Raw genomic sequence first — 15,987 nt, 5'->3', positions numbered from 1 at the left:
GCACATATCTGGATTGCAGGTTCAATCCCATGCGTGCAAGATAGTTTAAAGCAGGTATCGATAAACTACTGCCTGTGGGCCAAAGCCAACCCACTACTTGCTTTTATAAATAAAGTTTTATTGGAACAAAGCTACATCCATATTTTCTAATAGCCGCTTTTGTGCTATCATAGTTGCATTGAGTAGTTGTGACAGAGATTGGCCTACAGAGCCTAAAAACGCCGACTCTGGCCCTTTCCAGAAAGAAATTTGCTGATCTCTGATTTAAAACATACACTCGGAGTCAGACCTGGGTTCTGCTCTTGGTCTGACACTACCTGGCTGTGTGGTTTTGAGCCACTTAAACCTCTCTGGCCTTCACTTTAGATAACATTGAGTTTCACACTGGAAAGGAGATCATGCGTGTAAAGTACCTGGAATAGTATCTGGCACAGAGTAAGCACCCGTTACATGTTAGCTCTTATTCTCGTGGTGATAATGATTTTCTTGGTAATCGCACCTTCTCTCTCACACACTGAACGTTCACTAGTAGGTGTGTTTGTCTCCCTGGTGGGTAGGGAAATAATGGACCAGCTGGAGCCCCACCTGAAGCTTGGGTTTCTCTGTCTTTTCCCAGGTCTCACTTACCTTGATGACCTGCTGCCCAAACTGTGGGCGTTTATCTGTGAGCTGGGGCCCCACGGAGGGTTGAAGCTCTTCTTGGAATGCCTCAACAATGACACCGAAGAGTCCAAGCAGCTCTTGGCCATGCTGATGCTGTTCTGTGACTGCTCCCGGCACCTCATCACGTAGGTTGACTGCTGCTGGCCTGGACTCCTTCCCTAGAAGGCAGTGGCAGTAAGGAAGCAGTTACTGATACGGTTCCTGCTCAGGTTTGGGCCTGTGTGGCAGGGTCCACTGCTTGCTTTTGTAAATGACGTTTTAGAAGCATCAGATGAGGAAACATTTACAGAGTGGGTGGCACATAGTAGGGCTTCAGCAATTGTTCCTATCCTTTCAGGGAGCTGGGTCAGCACCACTGAATGTGGCCTTTGGGGTTCCTAGTCTCTGGGTCTAAATTACTTCGGCCATTTACTCGCTGTGCTAGTTAGTTTACTGGAAGCTTGCAGAGCCAGGGAGTCAGGGTGCAAAACTTGGCTCCACCACTTACTGAGATGCCCTGGGCAACAGAGATAACATTACCAGTGTGATAGGGAGTGAATGAGAAAAGGCATGTCAGGTACTTAGTACAGTGCCTGGCACAGAGGGAGAAATTAAATGCTAGTCCCATTTAGTTCCTTTGTTCTTGAAGCTTAGGTGTCTACTCGTGTATTTGGTATTCTTTTAATTCCACTTTTCCCCCAAAAGGCTGGTGAAAAATTATAAGATAGAATGAACCTTAGGCAGTTATGTTCAGGCTAGAAGCCTTGGCAGGAGGCCTCAGGGGCTGGTAGGTGGCAGAGCCAGGGAGTCAGGGTGCAAAACTTGGCTCCACCACTTACTGAGATGCCCTGGGCAACGGAGATAACATTACCAGTGTGATAGGGAGTGAACGAGAAAAGGCATGTCAGGTACTTAGTACAGTGCCTGGCACAGAGGGAGAAATTAACAAATGCTAGTCCCATTTAGTTCCTTTGTTCTTTAAGCTTAGGTGTCTACTCGTGTATTTGGTATTCTTTTGATTCCACTTTCCCCCCAAAAGGCTGGTGAAAAATTATAAGATAGAATGAACCTTAGGCAGTTATGTTCAGGCTAGAAGCCTTGGCAGGAGGCCTCAGGGGCTGGTAGGTGGCAGGTTGGGTAAGAATCATGGAGGGAAGAGCTCAGTGAGAGGTTGGTGGCAAGAGCAGGGTCCGTAGCTGCTGGTGCAGACCCTGACCTGCTGGGTCACGGGCGACCCAAGAGCGACTCACATTCTAAAGGGAATGGAGCCGTTTTAGGATATTTTCAGATAGAGCTGAAATACAGAGCAGGGCTTATTGTTTTCTTCTTAATTGTATTTTTAACTTTTTACTGGGGACAATTTCAAGTCAATAGGAAGTAGAGAGAATATAGTACAATGAACTCCTGTGCACCCATCACCAGCTTCAGCAGTTAACTCATTGCCAGTCTTGCTTCATCTGTATGCCCACCGCTCTCCTCTCCCTCATTATTTTGAAGCATATCCTAGACATTTACTACTTTATCTGTAAATTTTACAGTAAGTATCTCTAACAGATAGGACTTATTTCGTTACCTTATTTTGTCCTCTAAGTACAGATCTAGTTTTTTTTGCCTTTTCTTGGTGGATAATTGTGAATAATTTTCTGTCTGATTTAGGATCCTTGATGACATTGAAGTGTATGAAGAACAAATTTCATTCAAACTGGAAGAGCTGGTCACCATCTCCTCTTTTCACCCATCACCAGCTTCAGCAGTTAACTCATTGCCAGTCTTGCTTCATCTGTATGCCCACCGCTCTCCTCTCCCTCATTATTTTGAAGCATATCCTAGACATTTACTACTTTATCTGTAAATTTTACAGTAAGTATCTCTAAAAGATAGAACTTATTTCGTTACCTTATTTTGTCCTCTAAGAAGTACAGATCTAGTTTTTTGCCTTTTCTCGGTGGATAATTATGGATAATTTCCTGTCTGATTTAGGATCCTTGATGACATTGAAGTTTATGAAGAACAAATTTCATTCAAACTGGAAGAACTGGTCACCATCTCCTCTTTCCTGAATTCCTTTGTGTTTAAGATGATCTGGGATGGCATCGTAGGTAAGGTAAAGGTGGCGGCCATTGTTCAGTTGATGCTACAGGCGGGGAGGTCAGTCAGGAACACAGCTGATTCTTAGCCTTTTTAGCTGTCAGCGTTAACTGAAAATGCACATTTCTTCACCTAATTAGAAGTTTCATTTTTTCGCTATCTATGCCTCTTAAGACAGTGGTGAAGTTAAAGAAGTCTTGTTCTCCCACATGTTTTTCAAGATTTGCTTGTATCAGGAATTATTAGTAATGATTACCTTTGCCCCAAATCTCCTTTTGATTCTTTGTGTTGATTCTTTATCTTTGAGAAGATAAACGTGTGCCCGCTAACACCTCCGATTAGATGCACCTCCTGATGTGTTTCCAGTGGTTCAGTACAAAGCTCCTTAGATGATGTGCTAGTGGGAGGCAGCGTGAATGTGCCTGAGATACTCAGTCCTGTAGACACTTCAAACACACCCAGGGCGCCTTTCAGTTCTGTTGGTTCCATGCAGGATTCACGGGGGGGGTTCATTTCAAACGGGCCGGATCCGGCCCGCGGGCCGTAGTTTGCCCACGGCTGGGTTAGATGCACCTCCTGATGTGTTTCCAGTGGTTCAGTACAAAGCTCCTTAGATTAATAGGGTCTTAGATGACATGCTAGTGGGGGGCGGTGTGAGTGTGCCTAAGAGACATTCAGTCCTGTAGACACTTCGAACACAGCCAGGGCGCCTTTCAGCTCTGTTGGTGCCATGCAGGAGTCACAGGGGGTGTTGGGGGAGGAAGGCCTTGGTGGGACTTGATGACCAGAGCTGTCCTTTCAGTTCGTCTCCGCTCTGATTAGCTTCGTGAGGGTGCCTCCTGCTTGTGTGCCCACAGAGAACGCCAAGGGTGAGACCTTGGAGCTGTTCCAGTCCGTCCACGGGTGGCTGATGGTGCTGTATGAGCGGGACTGTCGGCGCCGCTTCGCCCCTGAGGACCACTGGCTGCGAAAGTGAGCACCCGGGGTGGGGAGGCAGGTTTACGGACACTGCACTCACGTCCCAGGGCAGAGAGGAACTTGGCCCTCTCCTTCATCTTTCACCTGCATAAGGAGACCCGTTCTTCCTACACCTGTCGGGACGGCTCACCTAGCAGTTCCTTCTGTTAAAATATTCGTACACTGAGGATGGTTAGAGCTCATTATAGCAGCAAAGCCCGGTCACATTTAGCAAGTGTTTCTTATCCAAACTGGGAAGAAGGAAAATGTTCAGCTGAACTGGGCTACAGGTAATGCTAGGCAAATGGCAGTTTTTAAAAATCAGAATTAGCAGGATAAAAACTACAGCTAGGTGTTTTGGAGGATGGGGTTGGGGAATCCTCTTGCAACAACTAAACATAAGATCGTGTCCACGTTGTCTCATCAATGATATGTCAACTCCTGTGTAAGTCTTGAAGTTGTGGCCCTAGAGCAGGACTGGCCAGCTGTTTCTGTCAAGGGCCTGACGGTGACTATTCTAGGCTCTGCAGACCAGTCGCTGTGGCACGAACACAGCCAGAGACAATACATAATGAATGAGTGTGGTTGTGTCCCATTAAAACTTGACAAAAAATGGGCGGCAGGCTGCATGTGGCCCGCAGGGTGCAGTTTGCCAAGAATAGTGGGTTTTTTGTTTTCATTATCCCAAGCCCATGTCTTTCTTTTTAAGGGATCTCAAACCTAGCGTGCTCTTCCAAGAACTGGACAAGGACAGAAAGCGGGCCCAGCTGATCCTGCAGTACATCCCTCACGTCATTCCTCACAAAAACGTGAGTCGCACTCAGAGCAGGGCCCGTGTGTCTTTCTGTTCCTCCACGTGGCTCCTGGCTTTCCACATCTGTTACCCAGTTGGAAATAAACGTACGCGCTCACTCATTCAGCAGAGGCAAACCGTGATTGGATCTTACTCTTGTAGGGCATGAAGCTAAGTCCTGGGGGTACAGGGATTGTAGACACTATGAACTGGCAGTCCTGTAGAGTGGGGTGTGTGCCACAGGGTTGATTGCTATGGGAGCCCAGAAAGGGGTCGGGAGCACAGGCAAAAGTGGGCAGTGTTTAAAGGCCTCGAGTGAGAGAATGCAGTGCTGTTGGAGAGCCAGACGGACAGCCTGTCTGGCTGGAGAGAATATAGGAGGGAGGGAAGAAGCTATATTTCTAATTCCCAAGTGTTTTGGGGAATGTTTCCTGTTCCCTCAAGTCACTTTTAACTTCTGGAAGCATCCCATTCCAGTTGCGTCTCAAATGACTTAAAAGCCATGAATCTTGTCCAGTGTGTTTTAGGGAATCATCAGCCCTGACCCTGTTTCTGGTCTCACCGTTGCTCGTTTCAGAGAGTTCTCCTGTTCCGAAACATGGTCACCAAGGAGAAAGAGAAACTGGGGCTCGTGGAGACCAGCTCCGCCTCCCCTCACGTCACCCACATCACTATCCGGCGGTCCCGGATGTTGGAGGTGAGAAGCCCACAGGAAGTGTGCTCTGTGGAGGGTAGGCGTTTCAGCAGGTGAACTGTTGCCTCTGAACTGTTCTTGTCACTCCTTCATCTAATGACACTGGAATTGAGGCTCTGGGAGCCAGAAAGGGGCCATTTGTCCTGTTTCCTGCTCTAAGAGCTGCTTGGTTAAACAGGTTTTCTTCTCCTTTTCACCAGGAGGGCCCCTGGCTAGAGCATCAAACACTTGGTGCCTCTAAAGGAGGATAGGAAGTGCGATGTGCAGAACATCTCGTGTCTGTGCAAACTCCATTTGTCCTGGCAGGCCCTTGGTCCAGACTCCCAACTGTGCAAGTGGAGGCGGGAGTGTAGGTGTTAAGTTGGCTGAGCCGTGCTGGGAGCTGCATTACCACAGAGCCAGAAGTTCTTTGTAGACACACTGATGAGGTGCCAGGGAAGTGGCCCACCGCAGTCAAAGCCAGCATATAGGTTACCACTCTGGCGACTCCAAAGAATACGCCCAGTTGCGTAATAGAAACTCCCTTCTCCCGCATTTTCTTCAGATGCACCTCTCCTGTCTCAAAGTTCTCAGCCCCACCACCTACCATCCCCCTCCAGTGGGACCAGCACCCACGGGAAGTCTGGAGAGTCCCCAGCTCCCTTCTCAGGTGTCAATGCTTATGGCACTGTCACTTGACGTCCTGGTTACCTGAGGCTGCATTTTAATACCCATCCCTAAGGGACGTAAAAGGAGGGGTGTCTGTCTCAGGTTTTAGGCAAAGTCTGTTTTCCTCTTCCCGTCCCATTAGAAATATCTTGTCATGAAACTGATCACTGGCCTTCCTACTGAATGAGGAGGGAGGAGGGTCGCTTATTCCGTTAGCCGTGTTACAGTCTGGTGGTCTGATTATTAGAACATGAGAGCCCCGTGGCCTTTGCTCGATTTGGACACGAGGGGCATCAAAAAGCTGACATTAGACTCATGATGTCCCAGGCTTTTTGTCCGCTTCCTTTGCTGTGGTTTGTGTTGAAGGCGGGGCTTCTGTGCTAGGCGTCCAGGTTAGTCCTCCAGGAAGGCATCCCCTCACAAGGGTGCACGGGGCTGGCACTGTAGCATTCCAGTCCCGGGAGGAACCTCAGGGGGACACCCGCTTGTCCCCTCACCCGCCAGTGGCAGAACTAAGGCCAAAGAAATTCAGATTCTCAGCCAGGCGTGGATATCAGGCCTCGAAGGCCCTGAAGAATGAAGCCAGCTCTCCCGTCCCCGGGTCGGGGTCTGCCAGCCATCTGCTCTGCTGCCAACAGAGAGACCTAGGGCAGAAAGCCAGCCATGTTGCTCCTGGCATAACCACTCCTGGGCTCCCCACCGCCCTCTGGATGTTTAAATTCCTCAGCATGACTCACAAGGCCTTTCTGATCTGGGGAGAGGTACCAGGAGTTGAGGTGGAGGGTATTTTATTCTTCATCTTCTAGTGTGTCTGTAAGTGTGGTTGATAACCAATGAGCTAGATCCTTGTATCATTAAAACAGAGAGGGCGAGATCTGGTCCAGGCTTCTTTCATCCTTGTCTGATGGCCGAGAGCCTGTTGTGACTCATTTTGTCTAGTTTCCTGTCTCGCTGCTCTGCATCCTCTCGAAGGCAGTCTCCTTCAGGGAAGAGTGGTAAAGTCACGTCCCACAAAATGAGTTTTCCTTTGACCAGGCTCTCATTAAGAACGGGTGAAAACTGCTCTTCTCATGTGCCCATGCGCCCTGACTCACACGTCTATTCCACTGGAGAGCTCCCACAGGGAGGAGAGCCTTCGGGGAGCCCCGAGTGTGCAGTGGGGTCCTAATGGGCTGCACTTCTGCCCTCGGCAGGACGGCTACGAGCAGCTGCGGCAGCTGTCCCAGCACGCCATGAAGGGCGTGATCCGCGTGAAGTTTGTCAATGACCTCGGGGTGGACGAGGCAGGGATCGATCAAGACGGTGTTTTCAAGGAGTTCTTGGAAGAGATCATCAAGAGGGTGTTTGACCCGGCACTGAACCTGTTCAAGGTATTCCAGGGGAGGGAGCGGGGCTGCCAGCCGCCACACGGAGGCGCCACGAGAACCGAAGGGCTGGGCTTGCTCCACACAAGGCCTCACCTCCCTGCCTCTGTCACCTTTTTCCTCGCAGACAACCAGTGGGGACGAGAGGCTCTACCCCTCGCCCACCTCTTACATCCACGAGAACTACCTGCAGCTCTTTGAGTTCGTGGGCAAGATGCTGGGGAAGGCCGTGTATGAGGTAGGCGCGTGAAGGAGCATCGAACTGGAAAGGACGATAAAACGTGGGAAGTACCGTGGGCTTTGTTTGCATTTATGTGATCAGACCTAGCGTGTCAACTGCCTGTCATTAGGGTAAAGTCAGGAAAGGACAGGAACCGTGATGACTGTACAGAGATACTGGTACCTTCCTGTGCGGCTCACTGAGTCCTCAGCATCCCTGTGGCGTGGCCGCCGCTGTCCTGTTTGTATAAGGACGAGAGAACCGAGGCTGGAGGAGGCGCCTATCCAGAGTCTCATCGCTCGTTAAGGGGTAGAATGCGATTTGCACCCAGGCCACCTGAGTCCTAAACCTGCCCTCCGCTTCGCTGAAGGGTGAGGGGTGGTGTGAACGTCCTCCCCCATTTCCTGGGCCTCGTCTGTTTCCTCCCTCCCCAGCAACAATAACAACAGTGCAGATGAAAGAAACGGGGGCACTGGGCCCCGCTGTTTGCCCTGCTCTGCCTCTGCTGGGTGCTTGGCCTCTGAGCTCCCACAACCTGCTCCCCAAATCTCAGCAGGGAGGCTGCGCTGTCACCCATTTGCAGGTGGGAAACCGAGGCTCCGTGGCCGGGCAGCAGCAGAGCTGGTTTGATCCCTGAGCGGTGTGGCTCCAAAGCCTATGTTCATAACCACCATGCTGAGGTGTCCCCAGGGGGGACTTGGTTGGGTTTGTTAAGTGATGGGGAGGTAGCGTCCAGATTGAAAATTTCAGAAGTGCCCGGAGATGCTTCTGGAGCCTCTCCGTGAGCTGCCCCTGATGGGATTATAGGAGCGAAATCTGGACAAACAAGCTTGTCTCCTCCCCCAGGGGATCGTGGTAGACGTGCCCTTCGCCTCCTTCTTCCTGAGCCAGCTGCTCGGGCACCACCACAGTGTCTTCTATAGCTCCGTGGACGAGCTGCCTTCCCTGGACTCCGAGTTCTACAAAAACCTCACCTCCATTAAGGTCAGTGAGGACAGGCGGGGGCTTAGCTGAGCGCTGGCGGGAAGGCAACGGCGAGTGAAGCCCCGCAGGGTGGGTGTGGTGGATGAGGTTCCCTACCCCTCGTGCCCTCAGGATGCTGCCTCTCAGGACCCATGCTCAGGGCCTCCTTCCTCGAGGGGATGTGTGGCTGTCTCCTTTGCTTCCAGCTGTTCAGTGGCCACAGCAGTCGATGCCTAAGCAGACCTTGTAGGCAGGAGTGTCAGTTCTTCAAGGACATAGCCCTGCTGGGTCCCAACACTTCCCCTTCTCTGTCGTCTTAGCGCTACGATGGGGACATCTCCGACCTGGGCCTGACGCTGTCGTACGATGAAGACGTCATGGGTCAGGTAGGTTGACTTCTGGGGCTGAAGTCTTCTTTCTGTCCCTCTGGCTTCCTGAGGCCTGCCCTGCCCTTGATGCTTTCCCCAACGGTCCCTAACAGAGTGTCTGTCTGTCTGGCCTCTCTTTCCTCTGGCTCCCGTGCCAGTTCTCCTGTCTCACCTCGCCGGGACGGGGAGGTCTCCTCCTTCCATTATATCTCCGACCTGGGCCTGACGCTGTCGTACGATGAAGATGTCATGGGTCAGGTAGGTCGACTTCTGGGGCTGAAGTTTTTCTGTCCCTCTGGGCTTCCTGAGGCCTGCCCTGCCCTTGATGCTTTGCCCAACGGTCCCTAAACAGAGAGTGGTCTGTCCGGCCTCTTTCCTCTGGCTCCCGTGCCAGTTCTCCTGTCCCACCTTGCCGGGAGGGGGAGGTCTCCTTCCATTACAGCTGACCTGGCCTTTGCCTGCTCGCTCTCGCTGTGCTGAGACCCCTTGCTCTGCTGAGGTTACGCTCTGGGTCATTCCTAATTGAAGTCATAGCTCCGTTTGTAACGTTGCTTTTTGTTGCCATGGTGAGGATTAGCTGTCACTCATGAGGGCAGTGACTTAGAAAGGGGGAAGAAGGCTCTGAGAAGACGTGCCTCTAACAGACTCCTGTCCCCATCCCAACTCGTCACAAAGAGCAGAACAGGAAGAAAAAAAGACCCTTGAAATCATGGGGGCAGAGCTGTTTCCTCCCCGAGTTCTTCTCAGCTTTTCTCGGAAGTGCCCCGGCCCCTCCAGTGTGTCCCGGTGACACCTGAATGAGCCCCCGTGCATGTGGCCCGAGGGCTGCTCTGGAGGAACCGTGCCGTGAGCCCGGGTGCAGGGCTGCCTCTGAGCCCTGCCTCTGTGGCCTCAGAGGCCGCTCGGTCTCCCCAAGCCACAAGTTCCTTTTCTCAAAGGGCCACTTGCCGAGTGTGTGCCCTCGCTGGGACCAGTGTCACCGGGTGCTCTGTAAGTGCCCATGTGCCCTACCCTCCTCCTGAAGAGCCGCCAAGCAGGCTGGCACCCGAGGGCTCAGAGAAGCCTGTGAGAACCCAGCGCATTTGACCACAGAACTCCTCTTTCAGAGAGAGAATGCCATCTCATGGAGTGATTGTCAAATCAGAGCTCACAGGCAGGGTGCTCCCTGGGACCTTTGTGGGAAACGCCAGGCTGGGCGACTCCTAGGGCCCTTTTAGTTTGAAAATCTTTGGTGTGCCCCATGATGTACACAGCATTGGCTCTAGAGGTTACTTTTCCAAACTGACCACATCTTTAGAGTTATATTAACAGAGTTTCTATTAAAATTAGCTTGAAAAGGACGCACTCTTTCATTTCTTTAGGTGACCCACTGAAGTTCTTGATGTTGAGGAAAGCAGTTGATTCCAAATCTTTCATCAGATTTTGAGGCTTCTTCCTGCATTCTTAATTTTCTCTCCTGACTATAAAAATAATGCAAACTCCTAACCAAGTATCAGCTAGAATGTGGGCACACGGGTGAAAATGAAAACCGCCTAGAGTGGCGGTGCCCAGAGAGTGCCACCGGTAACACGTGGCTGGCCTTCCAGATCTTTCTCCCTGGCCCCGACACCATTTTTTTTTTTCTGGAGAAAAAAAACCTTTCATATTGATCGTGCAGAGTCTGCTTGCTGTGTAAGCCCAGGCTTTTTGTGGAAATGGTTGTTCCCAAACATGTCCCATCTTAATTGTGTCGTTATTCCGGACATGGGTGTCGGCCCTTTTCTCTGCAGGAAGCTTTCTCCCCATTAGAATCCTCTCGAGTGATTGCCCCCCTCTTCTCCCCCAGCTCGTTTGCCATGAACTGATTCCTGGAGGGAAGACCATTCCTGTTACAAATGAAAATAAGTGAGTATCGCAATTCGATTTTTAAGGTCAGCACTTGAGAAGACTTCATTCTGGCTCTCCAGGCTTACTTTGAGAATTTATTAAGATACTTTGAAGTAGAAAAACCATAAATATTATAATGGAACTTACTGGTTAGAGTTCATAGGCCAAAATCGTATTAAAGTCGATGTGCAAAGTAAGAATTGACACTTTATTGTTTGCAGTAGCACTTATGAGGCCAGAGGCAGTGTTCCTAGGAATGTAACGATGGCCCTCGGTGCAGACAGATGGATTCTGGGCCCTTCGGGCATGCAGTCCGGAACCCAGAGGGCACCGAGGCAGAAGGCACCTGGAGGGAAGATGGTTTAGGAATGATAGCACGTGGCGGTTGTAGAAAGCCCGATCTTGAGAACACAGTGGCAAGTTCAGATGCAGCAGATAGGTCTTAGATATGAGGAGCTTCTGAGGCCCGGCAGCTGCTGTCACAGATAACAGGCTTTCAAGAATCTGTCATGAATGTCAACTTCTTTGGTCCCTAGAAGCCAAACCCCTCAATGCACTGTCTCCACCTGGCCTATTCTCACCGAATTAAAACAGTAGAACCTGGCGTGAGGAGTAGATATAGGCCTGTCAATAGGTCCGTCTTCTCCTACCACCAGGCTCCGCTGAGCACCTGAACTATAATCTGAGTGTCACTCTCCTCAGTGACACGTGAGAGCTCGGTCCCACCCGGTGAGGCCTTTGGACCAGATGCACATTACAGCCCAGCGTCCTGAGCATCGTGTCTCTGGGTTGGGAGGGCTTGGTCAGCCTCATGCTTGGGAGCTTTCATTCAGAACAGACTGTTCTGTCAGGATTGAGATGCACCAGTTTGACTTGCCTCGGGGGCGTTAGTTTGACAGCTGAGAGAGAACAGAGCCTGGCTGGGAGGAACAGGCTGGAGGCGTCAGCAAGTGGATCCTGTTCCTGCCCCTGTGTTCCCTCTCACCATCCCTGCAGAGGGCTTCCCGGGAGAGCACGCGTGTAAAAGACCTTCCAGGGTGTCTGGGTCACAGGAGGGCCTTAGTAAATGAGATCAGTGGTTGCCACCATCATTGAATATGTGACACGTCACACGCAGCCAGCCGCCCTCAGACTGGTGGGGTTTTGTGCCAGACAAGAGGGCACAGGGGTGGTGGTAGGAGGAAGTGGGTCCGTGCAGCCTGTGTTGCGTGAGGTTCCTGCCCCGCCTGGAAACTCATGTGGAGAAAGTCCTTTCACTCGCTCTTCCACATTCTCAGTGTAAACCTCAGGGTGAGAGCGGGGTTCAGTGCAGCAGGCTCCCTATCCTGCGAGGCCTGGCAGTGCCCGGTTCTCCTCCTTCAGGGGATGGGATGCTGGGTCCTGCACTTCGAGGTATGAAATGGGAGAGTCCTTCTCTTTCTTCGGTGAAATGGGACCGGCTTCAAAGAGTCAAGGAAAGGAGTCACAATAGTAGGAAAGGTCATCTTGAAGTGTATGGATGTGCAAGTTTGCTGCTGGTAGGCTGTTTTCAAGGTCAGTCACTCAGATCTGAGTGCTGCGGTAACACGTTTCCTTGGATTGGACTGATTGGAATTTTGAGAGTTGTACTTGGGCTGGGCTTGGGTTCTTTCACCCCTGAGTACGTGCTTGCTAAGAAATCAGCAAGGCTAGCAGGCCTGTTGGGATGTACTTAACCTGTTCAGTTGCAGTGTATTATACGTTGTACATGCGGCCTTTGTGTTTATAAAATCAGACCCAGGAGACCATCTGCTGGAGCCGTGGTTAGTGCCCTGACGTCCTAGTTGAAACTGAACATGAGCCAGCTGCATTTGGCCAAAACTTTCTGCGGCCTCACCTTTGCACGGCCTCTCTCTTGGTCCAGATGAGCAAGGTTTTGATTGAAGTTTCAGCATGAAGCGAGTTTTCTCTGCTTTAAAGCTTAGTGGAGGACTGCATTACATCTTAATTGGTGTATGTCCAAAAGGATGAAAATAAATCCAAGACCGGAAAAATACCCTTTGTACCAAGACAATAGTTCCATCTTCTCCTACCACTAGGCTCCGCTGAGCACCTGAACTATAATCTGAGTGTCACTCTCCTCAGTGACACGTGAGAGCTCGGTCCCACCCGGTGAGGCCTTTGGACCAGATGCACATTACAGCCCAGCGTCCTGAGCATCGTGTCTCTGGGTTGGGAGGGCTTGGTCAGCCTCATGCTTGGGAGCTTTCATTCAGAACAGACTGTTCTGTCAGGATTGAGATGCACCAGTTTGACTTGCCTCGGGGGCGTTAGTTCGACAGCTGAGAGAGAACAGAGCCTGGCTGGGAGGAACAGGCTGGAGGCGTCAGCAAGTGGATCCTGTTCCTGCCCCTGTGTTCCCTCTCACCATCCCTGCAGAGGGCTTCCCGGGAGAGCGCGCGTGTAAAAGACCTTCCAGGGTGTCTGGGTCACGGGAGGGACTTAGTAAATGAGAGCAGTGGTTGCCACCATCATCGAATACGTGACACGTCACACACAGCCAGCCGCCCTCAGATTGGTGGGTTTTTGTGCCAGACAAGAGGGCACAGGGGTGGTGGTAGGAGGAAGTGGGTCGGTGCAGCCTGTGTTGCGTGAGGTTCCTGCCCCGCCTGGAAACTCCTGTGGAGAAAGTCCTTTCACACACTTTTCCACGTTCTTACTGTAAACCTCAGGGGTGAGAGTGGGGTTCAATGCTGCAGGCTGCCTGTGTTGCGTGAGGTTCCTGCCCCGCCTGGAAACTCATGTGGAGAAAGTCCTTTCACTCGCTCTTCCACATTCTCAGTGTAAACCTCAGGGTGAGAGCGGGGTTCAGTGCAGCAGGCTCCCTATCCTGCGAGGCCTGGCAGTGCCCGGTTCTCCTCCTTCAGGGGATGGGATGCTGGGCCCTGCACTTCCGAGGTGTGAAATGGGAGAGCCCCTCTCTTTCTTTGGTGAAATGGGACCGGCTTCAAAGAGTCAAGGGAAAGAGTCACAATAGTAGGAAAGGTCATCTTGAAGTGTATGGATGTGCAAGTTTGCTGCTGGATAATTTTTAAAGTAGGCTGTTTTCAAGGTCAGTCACTCAGATCTGAGTGCTGCGGTAACACGTTTCCTTGGATTGGACTGATTGGGATTTTGAGAGTTGTACTTGGGCTGGGCTCGGGTTCTTTCACCCCTGAGTACGTGCTTGCTAAGAAATCAGCAAGGCTAGCAAGCCTGTTGGGATGTACTCAACCTGTTCAGTTGCAGTATATTATACGTTGTACATGCGGCCTTTGTGTTCATAAAATCAGACCCAGGAGACCATCTGCTGGAGCCGTGGTTAGTGCCCTGACGTCCTAGTTGAAACTGAACATGAGCCAGCTGCATTTGGCCAGAACTTTCTGCGGCCTCTCCTTTGCATGGCCTCTCTCTTGGTCCAGATGAGCAAGGGTTTTGATTGAAGTTTCAGTATGAAGTGGTTTTTCTCTGCTTTAAAGCTCAGTGGAGGACTGCATGACATCTTAATTGGTGTATGTCCAAAAGGATGAAAATAAATCCAAGACCGGAAAAGTACCCTGTGTACCAAGAAGGGCCCTCTCCTTACCTGGAGATTGTCTTGCTTTGACTCTTGACACATTGGGGTGTTATCCTGATGAATGACTGGCCCACTGTTTTGTGCGGTTCTTTTTGGAGAAGTGATGAGGTAATGCCCTTGAACGTTCAATGCCTTCACAGAGGCACGGAGTGTACTGTTCAGGAGAGCCGTCATCGTCATCTGGTTGTTCTGGTGAAATGTCCTGGTACTGTTTGTGTTTCTGTAAAATGGAACAAAAATGACCTAACTCATCTTCTAGCCCATTGGGAACAGCCCACTCTGTCCTGTTAATTTCCATTGTTTTCTTTTGTCGGCTACAGAATTAGCTACATCCATCTGATGGCACACTTTCGAATGCACACTCAAATCAAAAACCAGACGGCTGCCCTCATCAGCGGATTCCGTTCTATCATCAAACCCGAGTGGACCCGGATGTTCTCAACCCCTGAGCTCCAGCGTCTCATCTCCGGTGACAACGCTGAGATTGACCTGGAGGATTTAAAGTAAGGAGTGAGCTGGTGAGGGCGAAGTTCTTAGGCCTGGAAAGCAAGCGGCCCCCCGTGGGGTCCCCTTTGGAGAGTTATTTCAGGGCCCACCTCCGATGCTCTCCTCCCTGCTCCTGGGGTGAACTGCTTGGAATAAAAGCCCAACCACTTGTGTGCCTAGAAACCGAAGTGAAGCAGATCTTGAGGACCGCTGGGCTCTCTGAGCTTCTCGGGACTAGTTGCAGGACCTCCTATTGGCTTCTGCTCCAGAGCTGCCAGCTCTTGAACTCTCTGCCCCGTTAGCTTCCAGAGACATGGGGTTATTAAGACATGAACTCTGGCTTTCAGGGGACTTGGTAGTTAGTAGTGCCTGTCTAAATGCCGTGCTTCCCTGTGTCTGCGTGACTGAGCCGTGTCTGCATTGTTTTCAGGAAGCACACAGTGTACTACGGTGGTTTTCATGGAAGTCACAGGGTCATTATCTGGCTCTGGGATATTCTGGCCTCCGACTTCACGCCCAACGAGAGAGCCATGTTTCTGAAGGTACTGTGCATGTTACCTTTGTGTGCGTGCATGCATACGTAGATATTCTAAATCTAGAAGGCCAGTGTAATAACTTACACTGGGGGAAAATGACATTAACAGGAGGACCTCCTGTCATCAGCATGCCCTGTCCCATAGGCGGGTCAGGTAGTAACCGGGGAGGGCCTCGAGGTGAGGCGAGCCTGCGCGGACCCTCTGCAGGGACAGGCATGCTCTGCCTGTTGGGCTCCGCACTCCATCTGCCCCTTCGCTGGTGCTGGCCTTGCTCATGCCTCTCTCTTGCTTTCTTGTCGTTATAAAAGTGGTGCTGTTACCTTAAGAAAATAGAGACAATCTGCTCCTGCAGTGTAGGGTTTAGTCTCCATTTCTATTCACCAGGGACTACCTCTGTGTAGCTTTTTTCTCAGTAGTATGAACACACAGTACCACACATGCAATGTCCCGATACAATGCGCACCGTCAAGTAAGCGGCTATTAGTGTATATTTTGCAAAGAGAGTGGCTGGCATTCACCAGGACTCCTGTACTGGAGTCTTTAAAGTTGTAATGTTCAAAACATGCCAGTCCCACCAGAGACCATTCCCCTGGTGGGAGTTTCACTGTTCCTGAACTCTTCACACATCCTCCACCAGACTCGGCTAGTCATGTCCGCTGGCGTGGATTTCACGTTTTAGTCTGAGACCAGCCCTTAAGAGACATGTGACATGTGTCCCAGTTCTTGGGCTGAATGTGCCCTCTGTGACCCGTCCTGCCGGCCGAACAGCAGTGACTGACCCGTCACTG

The 15,987-nt window shown here is 51.0% G+C and overlaps 1 protein-coding gene across 11 annotated transcripts in view; it reads left to right on the top strand.

Annotated features, from left to right (window-relative positions):
* The window catches only part of UBE3B (ubiquitin protein ligase E3B), a 37,744-nt gene that overhangs the window by 18,550 nt on the left and 3,207 nt on the right, over nt 1-15,987 (top strand). For 10 of the 11 annotated variants that reach the window (XM_014542440.1, XM_014542442.1, XM_014542443.1 and 7 more), the window contains 12 exons: nt 617-788; nt 2,623-2,741; nt 3,588-3,702; nt 4,397-4,496; nt 5,058-5,177; nt 7,016-7,192; nt 7,314-7,424; nt 8,253-8,390; nt 8,690-8,755; nt 10,563-10,621; nt 14,498-14,680; nt 15,094-15,205. In XM_014542440.1, the coding sequence (XP_014397926.1) occupies nt 617-788; nt 2,623-2,741; nt 3,588-3,702; nt 4,397-4,496; nt 5,058-5,177; nt 7,016-7,192; nt 7,314-7,424; nt 8,253-8,390; nt 8,690-8,755; nt 10,563-10,621; nt 14,498-14,680; nt 15,094-15,205 (1,472 nt within the window). Of the gene's footprint in view, nt 1-616; nt 789-2,298; nt 2,357-2,622; nt 2,742-3,587; nt 3,703-4,396; nt 4,497-5,057; nt 5,178-7,015; nt 7,193-7,313; nt 7,425-8,252; nt 8,391-8,689; nt 8,756-10,562; nt 10,622-14,497; nt 14,681-15,093; nt 15,206-15,987 lie in introns of all 11 variants that reach the window. The other variant, XM_014542441.1, reaches the window with a different exon arrangement.

Source organism: Myotis brandtii, unplaced genomic scaffold, assembly GCF_000412655.1.
Source record: "Myotis brandtii unplaced genomic scaffold, ASM41265v1 scaffold303, whole genome shotgun sequence".
In the NCBI taxonomy this organism is placed as follows: Eukaryota; Metazoa; Chordata; class Mammalia; order Chiroptera; family Vespertilionidae; genus Myotis; species Myotis brandtii.
This window is presented reverse-complemented; position numbering and strand designations above follow the sequence as displayed.